The 27069-nt window shown below is 39.0% G+C and overlaps 1 protein-coding gene across 4 annotated transcripts; it reads right to left on the reverse strand.

Annotated features, from left to right (window-relative positions):
* Positions 1-228: 228 nt before the first annotated feature.
* tcf3a (transcription factor 3a) lies at positions 229-22213 on the reverse strand. Of its 4 annotated transcripts, none has more exons than XM_008333801.3 (20): positions 21668-22213; positions 17928-18024; positions 17507-17579; positions 12744-12817; positions 12505-12580; positions 11810-11847; positions 11315-11450; positions 10214-10263; positions 8885-8981; positions 8498-8634; positions 8266-8416; positions 8074-8132; positions 7861-7939; positions 6979-7052; positions 6720-6896; positions 6412-6523; positions 6124-6256; positions 3419-3660; positions 2904-3050; positions 229-2661 (listed from the first exon to the last, which is right to left on the reverse strand). In XM_008333801.3, the coding sequence occupies exons 2-19, from the start codon at positions 17979-17981 to the stop codon at positions 2911-2913; spliced, it is 1902 nt and encodes a 633-aa protein (XP_008332023.1). In that variant the 5' UTR covers positions 17982-18024; positions 21668-22213; the 3' UTR covers positions 229-2661; positions 2904-2910. The 4 variants fall into 4 exon arrangements, with proteins under 4 accessions (XP_008332023.1, XP_008332024.1, XP_008332025.1 ...); XM_008333802.3 differs by lacking the exon at positions 3419-3660 and adding an exon at positions 5294-5529 and having other exon boundaries at positions 21668-22210; XM_008333803.3 differs by lacking the exon at positions 17928-18024.
* Positions 22214-27069: the final 4856 nt, after the last annotated feature.

Here is a 27069-nt window from a genome sequence, read left to right on the forward strand (position 1 = left end):
TCTTTCATTGTCTAATTACAAAAGGACTTTTAAAAGGCATTTTAAGCATACCATTGTTTGTTCTCTTATAAGGGGAAATAATCGACCTTAAAGTTTTTAAGACGATATTAATCGTATATTGAATTCGATCAAAGTTGCTTAAGTATTCCCATTAACTTTGTTTTCATTAATATTTATTTAAGTGAAATATATATGGTGTTATGACAGGTAAAATAAAAAAAACAGTCATTATTATTAGAAATGGCACATTTATTGCTACATTACTGTTATAGACACAACAGTCCTCTGAATCTACTATATATAAAAAAATAGGAAACTGGAGGCACTTTGAGGACATATCCTACATAAGACATTGTCCCCAAACATGAGTGAAGACATAAATGTTGCAGGGCATCTGTTGGAGGAAAAAGTGTTGGTTAAGAAATATCAGGTGCATCTTTCAAAACTGGGATACTGCAGACAAACATCTTTCATGTTTCAAATTCACACATCCTCAGTACTGACATTTTCATATCACACCGAACACCAAAGTTCCCCAATGAACAAGGTGACGATCGGACAGAGAAGAAGTTTTGGGCTAACCCGTGGGCCAAGACTTTCAAAGAAATGAAGAGTGTAGGTTAACCAAATACTGTCACAAATCAGCTGAGAATTACAGAGCTGATAATAACACATCGTAGAGCTGTACATATATACTTAATGCAACTTCCAGTCAGGGACAAAATTATATTCAACAAAATCCATACATAAGGATTAAAAAGTTTTAAGTTCATTGTCATGTTATGGACCAGTCACATATGAAACTGGAACTCGCTAACTAGATGTTCTTAGACACTCCTTATTGAAGTACATGTGTTTTATACACCTGTATTATAAAAAAAAAGTACAACATGTAAATCCTTATATGCAACATCATTCACCATGTAGCAAAGAAGAATTCAGGCACTGATAAGTAACCATTATCAAAATTTCCCCAAACCGGGAAAATGACTAAGGCCACCCTTTTTGATTCATATGCTTCATCTAATAAAGAAACTGTGAATTACGTTGCAGATTGTAATGTTGTAGACCTGTTTCCTCTGCCTCATCTTCAAACTGAGCAGCCTGCCTGTCAACAAGCTGAGATTGGGGAGAAGACAGGGAGGTATACCCAAGATAAACTGCTGCATTTTATTCAAATAAAAAACGTTCCAAAAACACCTGATCCATTCAGTTACAACTGGCCTTAAATTGTTTGGGTCCAGACATTAAGAAAAAAGATCAAATCACAACATGTGATCTTACAGCCAGATCATTTTTGTCATTTCTAACATTTCTAAGCACCTGGCACAAACAAAAAAACAAACAAACAAACAAAAACACCTCACTTTGTTCCTGGAATCTAAACTGAGAATAATCTTACATTTTACCAATGTAAACAAAAAAGAAAAAAAGCAATCCATACGATCAAACAAAACTCATCTATCTTACAAAATAAAAAAAATAATGTTGAATCAATTCTACAAAAGGAAGACCCAACAAAGTTTGCAATTGTTCAAAATAGGGGAATAAACAACGTGAAACCTTAGAGGATCGACGAAGAGCAACTAACAGAAGCAATAAGTCAATGACGAAGGTAACAGTGAACTCCATCAATGATCGGATCTTCTGTCCTCGGAGAAGAAGAGCAAAGTTCAGCGTTCGGTAACAGTGTGTTCTCACTTTGCCGCGTGAAGTCGGGCACGGCTTAGATTCATCAGAGTGACCGATGACGCTTTAGGATGTGAGGATGACACGTGTGCTTTAAAAAAAAAAATTCCTCCTAGATCGCCTCACAGAGCGGAGGCTGCGACGTCCACCTACGTCCAGGTCCACATCACCGGGATCTTTTTTTATGTTATGAGTCTCTTTACCTACATTTAACAGAGGGCCGTGGGTCTTTCCTTTCCACTTGCACGGCAGTGACGGTAACAGACATAAGAACCAGGACCCACAATTTAAAAATAATTCCACCACATGTGTGGGTGAATGGCTGTGGCATCTTTTAAGCCAAAGAAAGAAAGAAAAACTGCTAGAAAACAGCTTCGATTACCAGCGCAGATGAAAAAGAGAAGTCAGCTCCGTTACTGACTCAGTCGGTGGCTTCAATTTACCTAAGAATAGAAGTGGTGACTTTTCTATATAATGATACACTTCATTACAGGGGTATTTGTTCAGGCTAAACATAAACTCTGTCCTTGTTTCTGCAGAACGTAAGACCTTTTCAGAAGGGAATGCCAATGATTATTCTATTATTTAAACCTTAATCGCTCACTCGAGCACTTGATCCATATATTATTCACTTGATCCAAAAGAGTTTTGCTCCCAACATGTAAAGAGATTAATTTTCCTTTAAAACTGTCTCTGGAAACAACACAGACAAAATAGTCTGTTTTGACTGGTATCAGTGTCCTGTGTCCTTGGTTCACAGTACTGTAGTATGATGAGTACGCATGTTTTTTTCTTTCTCTTATGTGAAAGTATGGTTCTACTCTTCTCTGTCTGGAATGTGGCCAACCTGCTTTATCTGTGACCATGTGTGTGTTTGTGTTTGCGTAGGTGTGTGATGATGATAAGCACACACTGAGATGCAAGAGGATAAATTAAGGCCACATGTTCTAGGGGCTGTACAATCGAAAGGACCTGGAAGACAAAGAAAACAATGAACGTCAATAAACATTTAATCGATTCAAACCTTAAGACAATAAATAAATAAATAAATAAATATATATATACACACACACACACTTACACATATTAGTGTATATATACATAATGTATAGTTACTAAACTTCAAATTCAGAACCTTTTTTTCTGAACATTTACAGACAAAAAAAAAAAATCATCTACGGTCATTCTGCATCAGAGAGATTGTAAATACTGACCAGAGAATCACATATGGCTCACGGGGTTGTGTCCATCTCCGCCTAAACCTGGGTGACCTCCTCCAAGCTGCATCTGGGGGTCCACACCCGACACCTTCTCCTCCTCTCTCCTCTTGAGGCATGCAGACTTTGGATTCAAATTACGCTCTTCAAAAGATATGAAATGCACAGTGAGTAAAAATACCTGCGTGGTAATTTTCCTGAAGAAAAGCCCTTTAGTTTCAGCAGACAAAGGGTCAGAAGTGCATAGACGGAAAGTAAAAGCAGGGGGAAAGAGGAAGAAGAATTGTGGCAGAATAGCAGGGATTTGCTTCTCCTATCAGACTCCCTTTCTCTTCTATTTCTGGTTCTATTTCTCAATGCAATAAAAGCCATAAAGCAAAGAGAAACACAAGGCAGATGTCACTCGCTGAGTAAGAAAGAACAGAGAATTCTTTCCTATGCGTCAAGCTTTAATTTCTTATGTCCAGCTGGTTGTGTGGTTGGACCAGACCCGCCTGTTTTGGCTGACCTACCTCGCACCTGCTGCTCCAGGCCCAGGATGACCTGCACTGCCTGCTGCAGGATGACAAGCTTTGTCTGGGCTTTGTCACTTTGCAGGTGGACCTGACACATCCTGCCCAGCTCTCTGAAGGCTTCGTTAATATCGCGGACACGAATCCTCTCCCTAGCGTTGTTGGCTAGGCGGCGCTCTCGCTCTCTCTGCTCCTTTTCTTCTGCAGTCAGGTTCTCATCAGTCACTGAGACAATGCTGCAACTAGTTGGAGAATGGAGGAGGTGGAGGAGGGAGGGTTTGAGTGGCTGGTTAGCAAAACCGGAAGCACAACCCTTTACTTTCTTGTAAACTGAGCCAGATGTAACTCTGGCCCAAAACCCACTGTTTTATTGTTAAATCAGTGTGTCTTTTCTGGTTGACATTTCATTTCTGATTCCTGACTTAGAGTGACTACGATGAAGATTATGTCAGTGGACTTCTTCTAGTTTGTCTTTCATCTACTTTTTTTTTAAACCAATCCCAACAAGGTAACTTCAGCAATAACTAACTCACTGCACTGCAAGCGTTTCAGCCAAACTACGTCTCGTGAACTTCTCCTAGGGTCAATCCAACCACAGATTTGTTTTCTTTCGGTCACTGGGGTCCAGGAAGGGAGTTGAGTGCAAATGGCAGCTGCTCAGCAAAATAAGAGAAGTTATGAAAAAGTAGAGAAAGGGAGTGAAAGGAAGCAGCACCTTCTGCCAAGTACAGCACACAGAGATAAGGCTGAGGGGAGAGACTGGAGTCATCGTGTTAAATACATCCAAAGCAGGAGATGTATTTATCTGATGTGAGAAGAAGAGCATCTTTATTTCCATCTGTGGAAGAATTGTGACACAACCCAGGAAAGGCGGCGAACAAATGTCAAGGTCTCTTTAAATGAAGTTAAAGGGTCGACACGTAAAAGGCAGCGTAAGACGGAGCTGAATGTGAAATGTGACTTGACATGCGATGACTCAGACACTTGAATAGAATTCACAGAGCAAAGAAAAAAAAGCAAAAAAAGAGGCAGAAGCTTTGCAGAACGTACAGATGTTAGTTCAACAAAGGTGCGGAAAACAAAGCCAACTGTGAGACATGCAAGACGCTGGCAGTGTCACGTGCATCAAAATGTCTTTAAAACACACACACGGGCATACTTCACTGTTATGTAATACGCAAAAGGTGTTAATGTTGTACATTACAATTCCTGAATATATTTGTGTCTACTTAAATTATATTCATCCATATTAACTATGTATACATTCGATGTTAGAAAAAAAGGGTGGTGTGCAAAGGTTTGAAGCAACTCCCGTTTCTTATGCTAAACAGAAAACACGACAAACGGCAGCAACTGAGCTGGAAACGCATAACAAAAGAGCTTTAGTAGCACAACTAAAATTGTATTTCAAGAAAGCACGGTGAGCTAGAAACATAGGCTACGTTTGGCTACGGCTTTCTGAATAGAGCCTTACACCAGCCTCCCATTTGCTTAACTTATCTCATAGAAGTTTTTTTGGCTGAAATGCGTACAATTACTTAGGCAACAACCCAACAATTTGGACATAACATAATTTTCTCATATGAGTTTAAAGTAATTGGTGTAACACCCTTATGTGATTTATGAATAAATAAATATAAAAAAAATAAGGATACATTTTCCTTAAAGACATATTTTAAAGACTCTTTTTTTTTTTGTCTATTACAAATGCGTAAGGCTCTTTTAGTGTAAAAAAAAAAAAACAGGAGTGGCTTCAGACTTGCAACAAACATATTCACACCACATGTCATGAGTTACAAAGTGAAGCTGTGTGGGTGTTTTAATTTGTCAAAGATGCTTTTCCTCCTGTTACTTCCTCCCTGGACACCCACTGACCTCTGACTTGCTGCTCCAGGTTGAGTATAACATTAACGGCCTGTTGCAGTATGCCCAATTTGGTCTGTGGTTTTTCATAGCTCAGATGGAGCTGACACATGCGGCCCAGCTCCTTGAAAGCCCCGTTGATGTCCCGCACGCGTAGCCGCTCACGGGCGTTGTTTGCCATCCTTCGCTCTTTCTCCCTCTCAACTTTAATCTCCACTGGCAGATCTTCATCGTCCTGATCGTCCAGACTAACCAATTACCAGTGGCAGATGAGGAGGGAAGGAAGCAACAGTTTGGGTTCAATTCATGTTAAAATCACTGAGATTTGGTGGGCAACTAATTCTGCCAATATTATCAACACACTATCACAGCTGTTCATGTACAAGTCACAAAATGGTAAATATAATTAATATAATTAAAATTAAAGACACCGTTGCCAAACATGGACTATTAAACTAATGAAACTTAATCTATTTCTAATGGTTTTACAATACTATATAAAGGGTTTGTTTCAGAGGTGTAATACATGTAAGGTTTACACATGTATGTCTGAACTTCCTGTGAGTATTCTCGCTCTCGAATAAAAAATGGCTTACAAAAATGTTCATACCAATCATGTGACCCAGTACAATACAATGCCACAACGTGATGACCAAGTTGAAACATTGTTTTCTGAAAGCCCCGCTATATTTTACAGAGCACCGTATCATATTAAGGACGACAGACTGATACCTAATGGAGTCGTATCATCGTGCATGTAAGTGTGTGTATTGAATATACATATCCACTGCCATCTATATGTACTATACTACTATTTATGTTAAGCAAAAAAATTAGGACACCTTGTTTGAAGACGAGGTTTCAAGTCCTTCCTCTCATCCTCCGACTTATCGGTAACTGAGCAGTTTTCCTCCTCCTCATCCTTCTCCTGTTTAATGTCTGCACCAGTGGAGCGACTCAGACTGCCAGGCAGACCTGCACACGGGGACCACAAACAGTGGAACTGAACTACAAAGTTATAAAGTTACACGTGCGTGATGTTCAGCAGTCTAATAATCTAAACTGGGCCTGTTCTCCATGGACGGACACTAAAAATAATCACAGAGGTAGACGGCAGCAAATAGTTTTACCGGTGAAGCCTTCGTGTTGAGGGCTTTGCTGCACAGATGTGGAACTGTGGTGTCTATGCAAAATTCCTCCACTAGAGGGCAGACCAACAGAGTCCTCGTGGTGATTGGATACCTCAAAGGAAAAAAGAACATGGTACATTATTACTTCTGTATAAACTCAAATTTAGAGTATAAATGATATAGAACTATGAAACGTGGGATAACATGTATCAATATGGCTTTATACGTGTTATTATTTATACAAATGATCTCACTTTTCATTGTTCTTTAAAGAGTAGACAGGCAGTTGTGATTTTTGTGTTTCCTACCAGATTAGTGAGACGACTGCTGACTCCAAGCGCTGCATTGGTGAAACCTGGAGGAAGTGCCAAGCCAGAGACAAGCCGACTGTGGATTTCATTCAAACCTGACCCAGTACCTTGCCCACTGGCGTGGCGCTGAAGGACATTGAGGGCCTCGTCCAGGTGATCCTCCATTTTACTTGCCTAAAGATAAGATATTTATGTTTATGTTCATTCTCTTTCATCTTTAACGTGGGAGAGAACATAGGGAGGAAGGCCAACTCACCATGGATTGAATTCCATCAAAGTTAGGGGAGGGTGTGGCCTGACCAGCGGAGCGAGCCCACTGAGATGCTGAGCCTGCAGAATAAAAAGGTCCATTCAGACACTTGTTTTCTCATGAATGTTGTCTGCTCAGCTGCATTACCTAACTGATGACCACAAAATAACACTTTGATAAAAGTTTACATATATTATTGTTTCCACACAGACACACAGAGTATGTTACATTTTTTGTTATATAAATTTACTTGAAATAATTGTATAATATGAGGTTATTTTTGCTTCTTAAAACAATGTAAACCATTGTTTCTCTACACAAGTTTCAATTATGCGATGACATTATGACCGTGTATGAAAACATTAACGTTGAACAACTGAAATCACTCATTTCACATCTTTGGCATGTGATTCTAGTGTATCCAAGAAAAATTAAACAAAACTCTTTGGCACAAACTAGAAATGTGTGTGTATAGGATGTTTTCATCTTATATTCATCACATTTTCAACTTTTGTTTTGTTTCCCTTTTATGCAGCAAAAGAAATTTAAAGCGTGAGGTGTGTCTTGAAGCATCTCAATGAAGTGCTGCACCTAAAAAGAGAAGTGTCACCACTTCTTTTAATTTCCCTTCCTCTCTCATGAGCTATATTTGGGTGCTGTGTGTCTGAGAGATCAAGAGAAGGTTAAACGTGGTGGATGAAAAAGAGGAAAATACTACTACTGCTACTTTTAATATCTGCTTCACGCCATGCATAGTAGCATAGAGTATATTCGTCTTAACACAAAAGTCACAAAGTACAGCTGATGTCAGATGATACGTTGTTCTAAAAGTCACACAGTGAGGATATGATGAGTACAAAAACCAAATAACTGTTGCTGCACACTCACCCGTTACAGCCTGAGGTGAACTGGAGGGAGTCGATGGGGATGGAGGGTAGTTATTACCGCTCAGGTCTGAAGTATAGATCTGGACGCAGAAAAGTTTTTTTTTGGTTGGTTGTAGGCCAATAAATACTACTTACAGCTTACATATAAATTAGTAGAACACTCAAAGATAAACCTTGTTAAAATTTAAAAAATGAATCGCTTTGCATTACATACAGATGCCAGGGCCTCTCCGATCTCGTCTCCTGAACTCCTGTGTATTGCTCCTATATTGGCTTGGTGAAAAAAAAAATGCAGTCATTAAAATCAGAACTTATGTTTGATAAAAAAAAATTTAAAAAAGAAAGTAAAGAAAACAGTGAGAGCAGCTTTTACAAAGAGAAACAAGCACACATTTGAAGAGCCTACCCATTATGGTGTCACTTCCACTAATAGGTGGTGTGTGGTTGGAGACACCAAAGCTGCTGGAGCCAGAGTGGAAACCAGCAGGATGGGACCCATTCACCTCACTCCCGTGTAGGGGGTAATTCTGAGGAGACAGGGGCAGTGGCTGCCGTTTCTAGGAAAGATATCAAAAACAATTTATCACCACAAACGCACACTAAAAATGATCCCACAGGAGTTTGAATGCAGAACTCACCTGTCTGTCTTGAGGGTTGATGGCAGAGTACGGGCCGTGCTGGTTCAAATGGGGGGAGTTACCCATCATTGGAGAATAGACAGGCTGAACCATGGGCCTGGCAGAGCCCCATGGATCAGAGGGATGGTGCATGCCCTCTATTAGGAGGTGTCCAATAGGAAGCAAAGAGCAACGACATGAGGAATAACAACGAGAAAAGACCATGAAAACAGCGTATTAAACGTGTGCCATTACAACAATAACCTCATTTTCCTATGACGCACTAATAAGCAACCGCAAAACTGATTACATTTCCCGTCCTACATCAAGTGTGTATCTGTATCACGGCATCGCAAAATAAACAAGGGGCCATTCTGAGGTAAAAGAAAAAATGTTGTTTTGACTGACCTTGCATATAGAATGGTGCTGGGTAGTTTCCTGCCTTGGAGCCTGGGTAGCCAGGATTGTCCCTGTTAAAGTCCTCTCCAGAGGCTGATGCATAAACCTGCAGATGACATGTAGAAAAGTTCAGTCAAACACAATACGTACTGTTACTGCACAACAAAGTAAATGGAGTGTCCGACTGTAAAACCAAATATGCCCATTGTATGAGGTGTGTTTTTATAAACCTCTTCCTAATGTTTAGCTGGATGAGAAACCACGTTTAATTATCCTTAGCAAATAGTTCTTATTAAATTAAAATATAAGGTAAAGGCATCAAAAACCTGACTGAACACAGCCATTAAAATTATATGATCCTTCTTAGAATTGTTGCATTTTACTATCTGGTTTTACTACTTAATTCAATAAACAGACTGCAGCAGCATTTCTGCAGACTGGAGCCCCTGGACGTTAACTACTGAATGTGCAGTGTCATTGATTTTATAGGGATTTGTCCCCACTTTCAGTGAGGCTTTTATGCACCATCCTACTGAATAAAGGCATGCTGAGTTTTACAGTGACATAATTCATTCTTTTGAAACACAGTGAGAAGTGTTTGTTGAATTGACCGGGTTCTTTAATGTTTCTAAAGACACCATTGTTCTAAATTAGGCATTTCTTTCTCAGTGTCAACACAAATTCAGTATTAAACTGAATCTAAAAACTTATTTCCAAATGGCATGAAGTTGTCTTTTGTAATTTGATTAAATGGAAGGAAAAAGAGTGACGAGGAGCTGAAGGAACGGAGAGATGCACTCCTAATTACTGAACCATCTGCCGAACCCTGGACGGCAGCCAACTCCACTGGCAGCTGGGATAGAGCAGTGGGGGAGGGAGACAGAAAAGGGGAGGGCCGTTGTTCGCGGTTGTGGCGGGGGTGGACTAAGAGGGGGGGCCTGGGGTGCCCAGAGAGCAAGAATGAAGAGAGAAATGAGGCGGGGTAAGAACCATCAAACCCCGGTATGAATTCCCCCCAGTGACCTCGTGAGGTGTAGTTTGCCGAGGCGAGGAAACGTGACCATAAAGTAAAAAGCCTGCAAATACAACACACTATAAATACGTCCTGCAAATGTGGGACTAAGTGAACAAGTGGCTTTTCCTCTATTCCCACTTTTTTTTCTTCTTTCTACAGACATTCACAGCTGGTAATGTTTAGAGAACCTGTGACTACGAGACTGCTTTAAAAAATGAGGAAGAGTTTCTGACGGAAAGTAAAAAAGGAAACAAAAACAACAAATAATATAAGACCAGACTGTAGGACCTGGAATAAAGTTCAGTATTTGAGGATTTACTTACTGAGGAGGGCAAGCCAGGGGGCACCTTCCTAATCTTTTTTGCCTGTGATTCTGTGGAGAGAGACGGGTGTAATGTCACAAGTACAATTAGGTTGTTATTTGTGCAAAAGTTTAGTGCAAACAGACAAAAAAGGATGATATGTTTTTAGATAGTTGCCATAGTTGTTGTTCAGTCATTTCACTACCTAATCTACAGCAGGTTTTATATATTTGAAAAAAATAGCATGACTTGAGCTCAAAGGCCATGAGTGGTTAAAACCACAGTCTACAGCAGAAGCAGAGGCAGATCATTTATGCTTTTCTGGTTTAAACATACATTTTGTTGCGGTTTGTGAAGAGAATCAATTCATAGGTTTATAAGAAAACACCTGTTGTGTGGTTTTAAAAATCTGTCTCTTACTTGTAATGCAAGTGTTTGACACGTATTAAGAATGTGTCGAATTTCTGAAAATATGATTCTGAGCCACTGTAAGTGGCTGAATGATGAATGATGGTCAACTCTCAGAATGGTTCTGGTCTACATTTTTCTTTCTGAACAAATGTCAGACAACCGTGTTTGCTATAAGCTTATGCTCCAAACTGTCTGTATTAGCCTGCCTCTGGTAAGCAGCTGTTAACACGGCAATTTCTTGTTTACATAAATGTGCAGAGGGAGGCTAAATAAATAAACATGATTTATTTTGTCAAACATGTAGTCATGCTGGCCCAGTCAGTGAATAAACTTGACCTAAAATCAGTTTCCAAAGTCTGCCTGACGCCTACTCTCAATTCTGTTTAACAGCAGCTACAAGAAAAGGGTTACAGGTCAGTGATGTACACTGTTGAAGGCTGGTTACTCTGATGTAAAATAAAGTTAAAGAGTGTACGCTGACCGCAGTCTGGTGCTGTTGTCGACCTATACACGTGCTCCTAAATGATGACAAAATGCTTTCCAGAACAACAAGTTTAGTAAGTTAGTATTAGTATCCTAATTTACCAAGGAAAAACATATATAAACCTGTTTGTTAACATTCAACGTCCAGAGTGGTCAGTTAGACGCAACTCTCTTCAAGTTGGTCTTAACAAGAAAAACTATTTATAACCATTACAGCAACTGTATTACCCATAGGATCTTGTGCGGGTCTCCTGCGAGGGTTTGCCCCGTCATATGAAGGATAAAATTGAGAGTTGGTCTTCATGCCAGATGGGGAGAGGGGATCAGGACTGGGTATAGGAATCTCACTGGGCAGAAATCCAGGCTACAAAGAAAATGGACAGAGTTTACCAGGAAAGAGAGAATATCAGAGATTTGAGGATAAGATGGGCAATAAAGAAAACGTTCTAGTCAAGGAAAATTAAGGTATGGATATTTTAAGGTCATGCACTACTAGACTAGTACTTAATATTAATTAATTATAACTGATAGGTTGTCCTGCATAAGGACACCCCCATCATAAAACTGCACGTTTGATCATACTGATCTGCATGATGGTCAAATTCACAACAGCCACATCAACAAATTTGTCATGAAGTATTCCTTTTAAGAAGCATGAAGCACCGGGCTACAGCAGCGAGAGTGGCTAACGGGGATGATTCGTCTGTGTTCTCTGTAAGTTACCTGTGCAAATGACGAGTACGGTCCTCTCTCAGCTTTCCCTGTAAAGATAACAAAAAAAAGCGAAAGTGGACTTTAATGACACATTTCCTGGAATGCCCTCTTTCTCCATTTTACATCCCATCTGCTGTGTGTATATATTTTATACACGATGTTATGTGATATTTATGGTGGTAGACTGCTGAACAACGAGGAATTACACCATTATTAATGGTATAGGGCGATTGTGCTCAACCTCTGTCCCCTCCCCTGGCAGTTAAACAGAGGAGGGATAACGGGCCGCCACAGTCCTGAGGGACAGCTTTGTTTGTGCATGGGTGCCCTTTACACCCCGACGCCCCCTCCCACACTGAACACACAAACTGGAACACACAAACAAACTCCTCCTCCACATCCTCCCCAATTACTCTGCTGCCTTCCTCCTTTGACACCTAACCATAAAAAATGTTTGTCCTCAAGTGGTAAATCGCTGTCTAACCTGTGAAAGGCTACCATCTCAAACAAACAGCTCATTGTTGACGTGCAGTGACAGAGTTCATTTAAATAAACGCTTGTATTTCAATCGGTGTTATCCTTTCAACACCGTTTGTTTTTTATAAAGACAAAGAAGTGTGTGTCTCCAGTTTTTGGGCTTTAAAATTACTCAAAGATGTGCTCTCAGTCTTTCAGCATGCTAATTCAGATTTAAATGTTCTTACCAACAATCCCTGATCCAAACATGGGGGCAGAGTGCATACCCTCTTGTTTGTTGTAAAGGCCTTCTTCCACATAACCCTGATGAAAACAGCAAAGTATATTGTACAGGTGCACACTACACACAAGACCTTTATGCTAAAGCTACACTTAGAAAAATACACAAGTCGTTTACTTTGTTGTAGGGCTTTATAGAATGATGAAAAGACATTTAAATGGCAAATGTAGGAAAAATAAACCTTACCCTTCCCTGGTGAAAGGATGGACTGTTCTGTTCTCCTGGACCCCAGGAACTGGACCCATTCCTCTCATCAATACCTGCAAGGAAAATAAATGATTTAATGACGGGGTTATTGAACATCTCTTGAAGTACTTGAAGCTTAAATTAAACTTCTAAAAGTTTGACCCTGGAGAAAGACGACCTGCTTTGCTGCAGATATTCAATCAGCCGATGAAGCTAAAAGGAGCTGCGCTTCACAGCTACCGAAGACAGCACAGTGACAGCGCCGTCACATTGCACAGATATGAGCTGTAAGAAGTTTGAATAATTAACACGCAGTATGTAGCTTCCAGAATCCTCTTCGACATTCTTCATTCTCCCACTCCACTCCTTCACATTTTCCATGGCAACAGTCAGTCATCCATCCATTCTCTTCCATTACATCTACACTGCACCTTTCTCTTTTTGACTTAACACAGGCAAAAGTCCGAATCTTGTCACACTATTATCCCTGGCCAGCACAGTACACTTTTAAGACAGATGAATGTGTTTGAAATTAGCCATTTCAAAGACTGGTGAAGCAGAAATTTCTGCTCGTCCCCTTTCCCTCAATCTCCTCTTATGGTGCTGCACGGCATCTCTGGGGAAAAGCTGAAGCTTAAATTGCATCCTAATTTACATAATTGTGCATATTAATGAAGCTCCGCTCTATGAATATTCATATTTTTTGTTTTGTTGTCTAATTAAAAAGCAGAGAAAGAAGGGGGATGGGGAGGGAGGCAGAGTCAGGCTAGAATCATGACAGGATCGGCAGTAGAACAGAATGATGGGCCCACAGCTCTGAGAGCTGCTAGAATGCTGTGACAACTGTGTGATCTATACACACAACACCAGCAGAATAAGAGATGAAGGAGACGATGTATTGTCCTCTCTTGATGACTGACTGTCACTCTACATGTCAATCAAAAAAATGACAAAGAAAGTGCAGGATTCTTTTGTTTCTGCTAAAAGTCACCAGGAACAAACATTTGACGCTTTGCTCTCAACATACATAATGGATTTTGTCAGTTTTTAAATATGCAATTAGAGGTTAGATTTTTTTTCAATATTTCGACCAATGTTATTGCAACAAAATGGCAGCATTTGGTAGCCTGTATAAGCAAGCAACAATGTTATCAATTAGCACAACATGAACATGCACTAGAATAAGGAACACAAAAGAAAAATTGCTAACTTCATTCCATAAATAGCAGGGTGTGTGCAGTTAAAGAACACTGTTCTGCTGCCAGGTGATGTGGTAGTAACAGCTTAGGTAAAGAAACAACTCATTATTATGGGTTGTATATTTTGAACTAAAAACACGTTTTTTTTAGCCCTCTGTCTGGTGAAATTTATATTTGTAATTCAGATAATGAGTCCAAGTAACGCTTCCCATCTCCAGTCATTAATTACGTGATGCCAACTCATAAACAGAACATGCATTGACTACGTTGGTTTTTGCCACCTCACCTCACATTACACAAAGGAGAGTTGGCAGACGAGGTTCCACAAACCGTCAGAAAAAGTAAACCACATAAAACATTCTCAACCTTGATTTATGCAAAAGGTGACAGGGCTTAATTTATGAGACTGAGGCGCGAGACTGCACAGGTATGTAAATAAGTTGCATTTTGAGTAACAGATGACACATCCTGTGTCACTGCACTTGAACAATTTTATCAGTGAGAAACACTGAAATAATATTAGAAGAAGAAAAAAACAAAACACAATGTGAGTAATGCATTAGCCAGACAGGGCTGTAAAGAAAGACACGAAGAAAAGAACAGAGTAACATCAGACAAGTTCTATGGTGAACCCCAATGCTCTTCTCCTCCCAACAAGCAACACCCCTTTGGATGGCCTATAATTACACAGGAAGAAATACTGGAAACAGACAGCCGCTCTGAGTCATAGACTCTCTTCATGACAAAAACCCCTGGCACATGCATCGACCAAACTTGCAGACATGTCTTGGTTTTTACAGGAACACTGCCCCGGGCACCTTTAACTGAGTGCAGAGTTGTGTCTGCACACCTTCTTCCTTCCTTTGGTGAAGTGATTCACTCAAGACACAAAGCATGATGTCAGAACAAATCTCAGGAGAGGAAAGACTGTAAATAAAATTCTGAACAATGTTCAATAGCAGGGGTCTGACTCTTTTACCCAGTGAGTCACCACTGACATGTTTTCACCACAGCATTATACCCTAACCTATTTAAACAAACATCCCATTCAAAGGTCTTTGTTAGTGTATTGTATATAGGTACACACACACACATGCGCTCACACTATAACAGACCTATGTCAGGTATTATCCATATACTGCCAACTTAAACACTTGGGCTTCTGTGAATCACCAGCACATCTGGTTAAAAGATGTCACATTTTCATGCAAATTTCATTGGCTGTCTGTATTTCAGTCTTAGCCAAAGTTTAAAAATACATTCTTGGTTTTCAGTGAGCAATAAAATGAAAGTGCATTCCAAAGCACTTAAACTGACTGGTGAAAGGCATTGAACAGACACAGAAGACCAGAGAGACGATAGCATCACCACCAAAAGCACAGGCAGGGAGGTTCCCCGTAGCCACATGTGCTGAACCTCCACCTAAACCAGACCCTAACCGTACTGAGGAAAAATGGCATATAGGTCACTCTGAAAGGAAAACATGTGGCAGCTGCTCCGCAAAAAAAGCTGGAATACAGTTTTAAACCAGACTGTTATATTAATCGCTCAAATAGAAAAACAGGTACATTTTATTGACCTGGTTTTAACAACCTAGACTACGGTCCAAACACTGTGGTGACCTTCTCTGTGAAGATGTTCCTTCAGTATATGTGCTAACCTGAGTATCTACTAGAGCTGCTCTAACTTTTCTAACTTTTACTTCTGCTTATTTAGAAATGCCCTGTCTGTGTCATTTTCAATTACCTCTTTGTGTTTTTTGTTGTTGTTGTTGTTGCCTTTATGCAAATTTCTTACGTCCTCAAGAAAGTGATAAAAAGACTATATTTATATCAAGTGGCGATAGCACTATATTTCACATTTCATACGTAGAACTTTATTTATTAATACGTAAGCTAATTTTCTTTTGAATTTACCAAGAGAAACCCTGAAAACAGGTTTACAGTGCAGTTGTTTATCATACTTCTCCCATTTGCAGCATCTCCAGCTGTATGGAGAATGCATGACATACTGATTTAGAATAATATTCTGTAAAAAACAAAGGTGTCAGGTAGTTTGTCAGGTAGTTTGATTAGACAATAAACGTCTCAGGAAAATATAAAGTTCCTAATCTGAGGGGCAAGTCACTACATGCACCAACCTTGTAACTGGTGATTCAGTTAAAATCTTTCAAGGGTTTATTAAGAGCTAGGGTTGGCTTTGTTCACTTCTCATGGGCAGTCTAAGGCTAGGGTGTCAAACTCGATCACTCAATGGGCTGGAATTTAAAATACACTCTGAGTTGAGGGGCAATCAGGAGTAGCATTTATTGAACAACCTATTGCAAAAAATGGTATTGTCATAAAATAACAAAACGTCCAAATCATCCAGTCACCATACTCTGATGGAATTGGAAGTCATATTTGACTATGACTATGACTCACTTCTCGTAAGACAAAGATATAACAAAGGTGCAGTGTAGGCGTAGTAAATTTAAAAGTAATCTTATTGGAGACGGTAGTAAACTAACAGTAAAACAACAGTAACTCATTAACAAAATGGCCAAATGCACAGAAACAAATGTGGGTGGTTGATTCTCAAAGGAAATATTTTGAGCGGAAAATACTATTAAGGCAAAGGAACAATGCGGTGAAGGACTGATAACAACTGTGTCTTTTTAGTCAATATCAACCTCAGCACAGGTGGCCCGGAAAGACAAAAAACAAATTCGCCTCATTTCCTTTTGTTTCATAAATTATTTTTCACATTTTTCAAAAGCGCTGCAACACTTTTAATGCAATGAGTATAAAAATGTTAATAGAAGTTAACTTCTAGACTAGTTTTTGTAGCCACTGTACATGCTTCAGCAGTGACTGTACAGGCTGGGAGAGTGGAGTTGTTGAGGAGAGAAGACAAGCACAAAGAGAATATTAATTATAAGAAAGGAGGATTAGTGTGGAAGATTACAGGACACAGGAATATACTTTCACAGAGAACAGATTCATTGAGCGGTTCCCATCACCCCCACCCTGCTGCCTTTGTCCTTAAAAGATTGAATGGCAACAGCTGAGAAGGTGAGAGATGGACACCTGCAATGCGAGAGTAAGGAACTGTAGTGGAGTTAATGCTGGATCTCCATAGCATTAAATTAGCAGGTTAATCAGCCCAAATGTTCTTTCAATCAACCCTGATCTAAAACACACAAAAGGAACAAGCAGACAGATGTTCTTTGTATATTGTTTTTTTTAACTGTCTTACTACATTGCTCGCACTAAATGAAAATGAGGAATGGTATTTCTTTCTCTCAAATGCAGTTGTTTTTTGACTACTCATAACTCTTCAAGAGAAAAGGTTGGGGTTATAAATAAATAACCAACAGTACTGGTCTCTAATCTTGAAAACCCACGATTTATACAGAACTTCCTTAGTGGCTTCCTTAGGAAGGTTCTCAAAGAAGCCAGAACCAACACTGCCCACAGAGCTATTTTAAATATTTTTGATAAAAGTAAACTATAGGTAGTCTTTTATCTCTTAAAACAGTGTTGGCAAGAAAAAAAGATACTTTTAGAAAATGTGTAATCCCACCTGATCCTCCAAACTGACTGCTGGCAAGAGTTGTTGGCCGGTTCTTGCCATTTGAAACTGGAAGTTCAAACATCTGAAATGAGAGAAATCAAATTGTTAACAAACAAGTGTGGCTCTATGTTCAAGTTTGCTGATATGTAACCTCTTTTGCAAAGGTTGTTTCCGTGGTATTTCAAGCTAAATTACTCAGTACCTTATTTAATCAACCAGCGTAAACCAAGTAACTCTGAGAATGAGGGAGACTGTCCGACATACTGGTCATGTAATGTGTATGCTTTGTGATTCCTTCATTTTTTCCAGTTAACTAACTATGGACGTATTATGCAAGTTACACTAGTATCTCACTCTGTGACTGTGGCGAATGAACTCTACGGGACACACTTGAAAAAAATATTCAAGCAATCTACTGTGAAGATCTTACCGCAGTAAAATCCAGCAAGTCGCTGAGCTCCTTGTCTGTTTCCACTGCAGCCATTCTTTGCTGCTATTCACTTGGCCCTTTCAATCTCAACAGGCAACTACAAGCAGAGGTAAGGAAAATAAGTAAATGTTTCCATTTGGAAAATGTATAACGGCAGTTGATGATGAGGAGTATAACAACAGGCTTTAAGGCTGAGCGAGGGCTGGCTTTACCAAAGCGGGGAGCGGTCTTAGAGGAGCACTGAGATGTGCGTTGTGGTGCAACTTTGAACATGGAGTGAAATGGATGAAATGAATAGGAATCGTGAATAATTGTTGTAAAAACCACCGTATGAGTTTAGGTGGTAGGATATTGATTATATCAAAAATAAAAAACCTGACTGTTTTTGACAATTCTTAAACGCCACGTAATACATTCCAAGACAACATACTTACATTGTTAGATACTCTCAGTTGATGACAGTAAGGTACATAGGTTGCTGTACAACAGTGGAAACAGTTTTTCAAAATATACTGCATTATGGATCATAAACAGCACCACACCACAAAGCATATAAACAACAGCCATCTTGAATTAGAGAGTTATGCAGCAATTACATGAAAATAAACACACATAACTATAATAGAGGATCCATTTTAAAAAGTAGACTTACTCTCAGAGACGACAGCGGTATAGACAAAATAATGAGAATTTTCCCTGGTATATCAAATCTAACACGGTTGACCGTAGACTGACCACAAAAACACAGCTAGTTCTTAGGTAATCACCGCTCTCTCCAGCTGTTTCCTCTGCCTCATATACCAAACTGCTCTGAGGGCCTTTACAATGGCTTGCAAGAGAATAAAGCAAAACAGCATTGCAGATTGACTTGGTCTGTACCAAAGCAGCTCAAGTGTGGCAAACATCTGTATAAGAAATTATAACCAGTCTAAAAGAGTTGGTGAAAACAGACAATGTATTTTGTGCTTAAATAAAAGCCAAATGGGAAGGAAATTGGTTATGCATTTGTATTTGTGTTCTGAAGTTTTGAAGACATTCAGAATACATCTTTGAAGATATTGTTTGTGCTGTAATCAAGTATTTTATTATTATTTTATTACGTTACACTTCTTTCATAGCATTGGTGGTTACAGTTATAACTGTGCATCGTAACAATGGTTTTAAGAAGGTGTCAAAAGTTTAAAACGTCAGTGAAGCCGTTGTCCTCAACAATATTAATCGGTTTACAGTCCCTCACAATCCAGTTGACAACTGTGTCAATCAGCTTGTAGGTCGTAGATTTATTTACTATCCTGTGCTCAGTGAGGCTGGTCTGACACGTCTGACCAGAGATGAAACCTCCACTGGATGAAATTATATTTTAAGCTGCTGCAGTATATGCAAATAATAACACGTGTATTGACTAGGTCTCAAAGCAAAGATAAGGAAATAGACGGTGGAATCATTGGTAGTGTGCGTCATTCTGCCCGTGCTTTACAATTTTGATATGATTAATTAACGTGTTTAACTTGTTCACTTTGGCAGGCCTAATTTAAACATTTGTGGTCTTTACCTCTGTAGTATTAGCAAATTGGTGAGTAACTCTTACTCAATGGGGACACAGAATAGCTTAGCATACATGTTAGACTTTAGCACACTGTGCCCTTATTAGTCATTATGAAACACCTATTATTACTACAGCTCTCACACTTCTTTTGGAATTCCAATATCTGTTCAACTTTAACATTCTTGGATTAAAAACCTGTTTGCTAAAGCAGTTACTAAAGCAAACTTTGAAAGCAATTGTTTCAAAGTTTGCTTTATATAAATGTAAACTTTAAACAACAAAATGTTACTGTAACACAATAAAGGGATAAAAATCAACAAATCAGTCACTGCTGTGTTTTGCCAAAAGACGGCATAATTTTTAATTATTGCTTGCATACCTTGAACTGTTAGGGTCTGGTGTCCCATTGCTAATTGAAATACATAAATAAAAATGAAATAACGAAAAACAGTATCTAACAATTTTCCACCCGAGGTCATTCCACAACTTGATTATGGTTTGCAGGACATTTTGGGTATTACCCATATTCCTGCATTATTTATTTTAAAAATACTTTGTATCCTACACAAATATGTTCTCATGTCTTTTTATAATGACCATTTTAAAATAAGACATTGAAATAGGTCTTGGTAATTATTGACTCCGTCCTAAAACGGCAAACACTTTGTTAACTATGATCCTGTTTTGAGTACAACTGAAGATAAAGCATGGCAGAATATTGTGCACACACCAGCCAACACTGAGTGACACTGACAGATTAACTGTCCAGTGATAACCCATCATTTAAGGGACTTGAAACTTTATCATTTACTTTTACTCCACATTTACATAATGTAGGTAGAGGTAATAGACTGAATCTTTCATAGATGTCTATGAAAACAGCAGGGCAATACGTTTCTTGGGCCTTGAGCAACCGTATTAATCAACCAGATAGCTTAATTTGTTTCCCAAATATAGTAAATATATTGAAACTTATATCACGTTGTCATTGTTAAAAAAATTGCATCCCTCTGGGAACAACTATGGCAAACACTGGTCTAGACTGATGACTCATAAAACAGGACATGATTTGTGTCCAACAAAGAGAACGACTACATCCTGACTACACGGCAAGCAACGTGTAGAGTCACAAATAATAACACAGTTCAAGAGAATCGCTATTACTCAAAAAATGAGTCCAAATATTTTGACACTGCACGATCCAGCAGACTGATTTCTGTCAGTGCTCCGAGGTCAAAATGGGGGATGTGTGTTTAGCCCCTCCTCAGCAGTGGAAGGAGCTTGTCTGGAGCACCCCACCCCCGGCCTGCTCATCAGCAGAAAAGTTATTAAGCTTAAATACCACACGAAACATCTCAAATTTAAAAAAAAGAAAATTCTCCATACTTAAACAATGTGAATTCGCATATTTTAAGGTACGTGAAATTAATGTAACACGGTCAAAACGAGCATTTAAACCTGTTGCCTGCTTTTGTGACGAGTAGAAGAAAAACACAAAAGACTGAGAGAAGAAAAGTAAAAAATACCGCAAAAATCACAAGTCGCGTCAACATGTCCTAGTAAACATGGCCAAAGTGTTGAACAGCAAAGCAGCAAAATACACGCAAAAGAGGTTTCGACGTTTTTTGTTACTTATGGTCGTTTGTTTATTATCGCTCCCTTACACACACATTTAAATCACACGTATAAGAACATGTTCATTATACTGAAATAGATTTAAATGAGTTGCCCAAACTGCTTTAAGAATTCGATAAAAGATTGTAACAGGTGTTCAGCTCGACAATTTAGCAACATCCACGACTGATATACAGAAAAATAAACAATGTCTGCGTTAGCGTGTCATGACGGTTTACATAAAAGCTACTAGTAATTCATTTAGACGGGCTAAATGTGAGGGAAGCTCACTCTGTCTGATAATTTGCTAATTTGCTAAATTAGCCGACGATTCAAGTGAACAAAAAAAAGTATATATCGCCACATACGCGCTGCGAATACTGAGTAATTACAGCAGTACACACTCGTTCAGGCCGAGATAGCGAACATCCAGCACCCCGCTTTTCCCGGCTCTGCCACTCACAGCGCAACTTCAACGATGCGCTTCAAACTTGACAACTGCTCCGACAGCAACGTGTCGCACAACATGTGTTTTCAGTGCATACGCATGTTATAAATACATACTCGACAGCGTATTTACCTGTTTCTGATAGTGTGGCATCAAATGGAGAGAAAAACGACGACTCGAGTGGAGAGAGGAAAAACAAAGTTAGGGATCGGATCCTTCCCCCGTGGTCCTCCGGACCGTGGGCTTGGTGTGGATGAGGAAAGGCGAAATGAACCTACTCCTCCGCCGCCTCGTCTCCTTATCGTTTTCGTCTCCAAATTGATATCACGACTCCGACAACAACCATAAGCCTTGTGTCACTCCGGTCTCCTTAACTGTTAGAGAAAATATAACCATTTCATTTCCAAAGTAGACATTTTAACAACCTCCACATTGTCGGCAACACTAGAGTATCAATCCGCGGCACAGCTTCAGAGGACACAGACGCAGAAGCATCGGCGGTGTCCAATTTCATCTGTAAAAGAACAATCAGACCGAGCTAGCTACACCATTCTGAAAATAGTTGTTGTGTTTTACTTGACGATAACAAAATGCCACCATTTTGAGCTTGCAGAAGAAAAACCAAACGTTTTTAACGTCCACTCGAGAGGACCTATGTCAAATGGCGGATGAAGACAGTGGCTAGCCCTACAAGCCATATCACTGGAAGATTGAGCGATAATACGAAACAGAGAACCAATCTGCTGCCACGAACGGTTGATTGACACGTGGATTGCCCAAACATGTTATAGGTTTACCGTTTAGGGCGGTCATCCTATCCACGGTGTTGATCTCGTTGTAAGTTTGTTCCCAATGTACTAAAAAGTCTATAACAATAAATAATTTGCGTTGTACAAAGATTTACAGTAATTTACACGACCAGTTCTTGAATCAGTTTTAAAAAGAAATTATAAAATGTAATTTGAGCAAAATGGGCAATTGTAAAACAGTGAAGAATCTGCACCACCAATGGTGCTTCTAGCTGCAAATGCCAATATCAGACTGAAATTGCCCAATATCAAATTATATCATTTGTAATTAAATTGATTCATTATTCTGTTTCTATTAATGCAGAGCATGTTGTAGAAAAATTTGTTACAACTGAGTCATAGTAACGACTCGACAAAAATGTTCACATCAGACAACAGCTCAAAATTAGTGAAAAGTGTAGCAAAAAAATCTAAAGGTCAACAAACTTAAAATGTAATGTGCTCAATCTAATTAAATTTTAGTACGAATTTAACCATACCTGAATTGTTTTTCGCAATATTTCAGGATGTTGGTTTGTTTTTTTTTTTTTTTGTTTTTTTGTTTGGTTTCCTTTACAAGAAATACCAACATGTTTTCTAGCACAATTTCCACCAGAATCAACAACTACTTCTGTGCTGTAAAACAATATCATTTTGAATGTATATACAACATGTAAGACTGAAAGTGGTTTATAGATATTCATACTTTTCAGCACTAAAGTCTGAAATTAGCATGGATGGTGCTTTATAAACAACCCTTGTGATATATACAGTATCTAAGTTGAATCAAAACCACATAGAATAGATTGCAGACAGACAGAATGGTAAGCTACGACTAGTTTTCCCCTGTCACTTTCATCATGGAAAGCTTTATATTTTGTAAATGTTTGTTTCTTGTAGGTAAGATAAGTGGTATAAGATATTATAATGGTGTCTGCTCAGACACCTTTAAAATTAATTGCATAAATGATAGTAAAATGTATTCACAAGAACAAGTTGGGCAGTAAGTAACATCATATTAGACAAAAGTAAGGTAAAATACTTAAGAAAACATGTCCCAAAAAAGGCCAATAAATATAAGGAAAACAGTAAGGGGCATTCCTTACTGTTTTCCTTATATTTAAACAGTTTTTAACTGAAAGGCAGAAAAATAGTGAACACATAAATAAAAGCTTAAAGTTATCCAGAAGATACAGTTTACCCATAAATATCTTGAACCTTAACCTTGGCCAAAATATAATTTAAAGTGATCCTACGTAGCTATAAGTTTGCCTAAAAATAATAAGAGCATATTTTTCAAGGTCATAAAATATCCTGTTAAACTGACTTAATTTCCTAGTCCACTATGAACACAAACCATTATTTCCTTCAAATACTAACGTAGATCACAACTGAACATTTTTTGCTTCCTGAAGTGCAAACGCAAATTAATCAAAAGAATGATCTACATAAATAATATAGTTTGAAATATTACTCTGCTCAAATGGAAATATTTTCACACGTTCAACCCTTTGTTCAGGTATGTGTAAAAGCTTATATATCTCGCCAAAACTAGTTTAAATCCATGGTGAAATGTAATTTTTTTTTCCTAATTTTTTGTTAGGTATTTTAAGATGAACATCTGAATCTTTTTTGTGTTTGAGGGAGAGAGAGAGAGAGAGAGAGAGACATATGTGTAGCCACAAAGCCATGCTCAGGAGCAAACAAAAAGGGAGCAAGGGAACAGCCTCTCTTTCTCTCTCTCTCTCTCTCTCTCCTTCTCTCTCTCTTTGTCTATAACGGGAATCAAAGACTTTGACAACATTAGACTCACAAACATGGCCCTTGTTGCATTTTTTTTAGCTGTACGTCTGTGGTTATGTAAACATGGCTGCAGATAATATCAGTGTTTGTTATGAGACCTTCTTACGAAAACCTCACCTCGACTTTGAGGGGAAACCTAAATAACATCTGTGCTGGGCTTTTACGAGAAAACTCAGCCATCCACTTTGCGGTTCAAAACACATGCATGAACACACACGCATGCACACACACACACACACATGCTCGACATGCTTTGCACATATGAAACTCACACCTGTATACTATTAAGAGTGTGGTCATATTGCGTGGTATCTTTAAAGGTCTGAATACCATGGAATGCAGAAGAAAACAACAGACAATGATTGACGTTGGACTGTTATACAGATGCAGTCGTATGGTTAAAGGGTTAAGTCACACTCTTCCTATTTTTTTACACATCAGTGCGAGGAGTATCAGTGAGTGTGAGCACATCAACCCCATTATGACAAAACCACTTTCATGTCACAGATTCACCAGTAAAACTCCATAGTACACCTGGGGAAAGTTGCCTCATTTCCCGTGGAAGTGATCATATCACATCCCCACACAAAACATCAAACAATGTTTGGTTTGACACTTAAAAAAAAAAAAAAAAAAGTAGGACAAACAGCGCGGGGGCAAAAAAGCAACAGAGTTGAGTGCGAGGGAACGAGGCTTGAAGAGAAGATATATTTAGAGTGGAACTCTATTTTCCTAACCCCAAAGTGTGCACCCTCGTCTCCACCCACTCTTTTCTAGGCTCTCTCCTTCTCGAGAAAAGCATTTACATGTTTGAAAATGGGTTACCCCCATAGAGCCACCCACGCATCAGGTACAGTATAAAAAACCTGGGGCATCCTGTTATGACTTCTGGTTTCCTGTTTCCTGTGAAAAAATACAGCCCCCTTTCTTTTTCTCTGTCCCAGGCAAACATACAAACACCAAAGTGAGCAGCAACAGATCACTCAGGCCACACACATCATTTCAAAGGCAGACTGCCGGATTTAGGTGAAGTTATTATTAACTTCATATACAATGTTAAACATGGAAGAACAAGTTAGTAATGTGTACATGAATGTAAACTCACTTTTGCTTTAATCTCGGTAGAATGAGCTCTTTATTTAATCTCAGCAGGAGCCAATTGGAAATGACCACACATTTTTCTTCTTCTTCGATAAAATGGCTAAGATGAAAGAGAGAAAATAAGCAAGTTGATAATCAGATGTTTTCCTATAACACACATGTCTTTCTTTTTTGCGTAATTATTATTATTAAATTCATTCAAAATATTTCAGGAGGATTTTGACCTAAATACTGATATTTATCCCATGAGTCCGACCCATATCATGCTCATATATCACTTTTATTTGTCCTTTGTAGGTTTTAATGACCACACTTGGAAGGCCCACTCAGGTTTGCCAGATCTAGACCACATGGTGTCCACAGCACTGCCACATGTCAGTCAAAGGTAATGTATAAAACAGAAGTGGCCCACAAACAGACCTTTGAAGATGACGTCCAGATTTGACACAATATATCGTGCTATACATTTGAGTTGCCTTACATTAGAGTACCCAGAAAAACCTCACGGCAGAATATGCTAAATGCATAGAGGAATATTCAGGTTGGAGATCTTCTCACTGGAAGACAAAACTACTAACCACTTTCCCCACAGTGTTACAGCACCGTGTAGGTGTAAATATGTAAATTAAGAAAAGATGAAACTGAAACTGAAAAAAAAATGTTCTGGACATTTTGTCTGTCATGTGACATTTAAATGATCAACTGAAAGTTCAGTTCAGTTAATGCTTTTAAAGAAGTCTTTTGAAATGGCCTTGTTGCCAGATGTGTTGCATTGGATGAGTGTCTTCCTACTGCAGCTCTGCAACTGTGGACATTCATTAAAAAGTAGTTATTGGTAGCACAGTTACTACACTGCTCATACAAATGGATGGGTTTCATCTGGTCTGGCAACCCACCCAGTTCATCACAATGACCCACCTCTGGCTCAAACTCCACCGTTTGAGAAACAGCATTTAAACACGACAGCAGAGCAGCTGTTTTCCCTAATCTTCGCCACATTTAATTTGTTTTTATTGTACGTACAGTATACACACGTCTCATTTCACATGCCAGAGAGGAAGATGTACAAGTGTCAGGGGACCAGTGAAACAGCAATAACAGTAGCCTACTGTATGTGGCTCCGTGTGCACCGGTGCCTGTTTGACAAAAACATGAAAACAACGCGCAAAATACTCCCAGGACACACGTGTGCACTCATCCAAGACTTCCAGAGCGTCCCACTCAGACTATTACTATTTCTACCTCTTTAATTTTTAGTTTTAAGTGAGGTTGAAAAGATAGTATACTGCTTATGCTTTATACTCTTTAAAGCCACAAATCTCTCCTGCCCAGTTATATCATTAAAGTCAAACTACTATCTACCTCATACATCCAGAGTTTAACTTTATCAGCACAACCACACAAGTTTTTTTTATTTCTATTATTTTATGTGTCAAAGACAAAAAACCCCATTAAAACACATCCTGTTTCTTCTCCCACACAGTCCTCCCCTCCCCCTTCTTGCAATTAGCAATCAAAAAGCCTCTGACAAGCACCCCAATCCTAATTACTTGCTCATTTGCATATTTGCATATTAATGACTGCAGACTTAGCTCTTTTCTGCTGCAGTGGTCCTCCTTTCCTTGTCACTGCCCCAACACCCCCCTCCCCCCCACCTCTACACTGCAGCACTCACAACTCAAGGCCTTAGAAGCTCATACGTCCGGGTTTGAGACACTCCACCGTCACCTCAGACACCAGTTTCAGAGCTGAACCCCGTCTTAATACTATTCTCTTCAATCCTTAACCCAAACAGCACATCACAAAAACACTGAACTGTATCCTGATTTCTCTGTTAGATCT

The sequence above is a fragment of the Cynoglossus semilaevis genome, chromosome 20 (assembly GCF_000523025.1).
Source record: "Cynoglossus semilaevis isolate Cse_v1.0 chromosome 20, Cse_v1.0, whole genome shotgun sequence".
In the NCBI taxonomy this organism is placed as follows: Eukaryota; Metazoa; Chordata; class Actinopteri; order Pleuronectiformes; family Cynoglossidae; genus Cynoglossus; species Cynoglossus semilaevis.

Coding starts and splice junctions, on each gene's coding strand:
- tcf3a (XM_008333801.3), bottom strand. CDS start 17,981: ATGGCTGCAGTGGAAACAGACAAGGAGCTCAGCGACTTGCTGGATTTT. Junction 7,940..8,073: donor TCGGAGAGGCCCTGGCATCT/GTATGTAATGCA, acceptor TTCTGCGTCCAG/ATCTATACTTCAGACCTGAG. Junction 3,051..3,418: donor CCTGGAGCAGCAGGTGCGAG/GTAGGTCAGCCA, acceptor TATCTTTTGAAG/AGCGTAATTTGAATCCAAAG.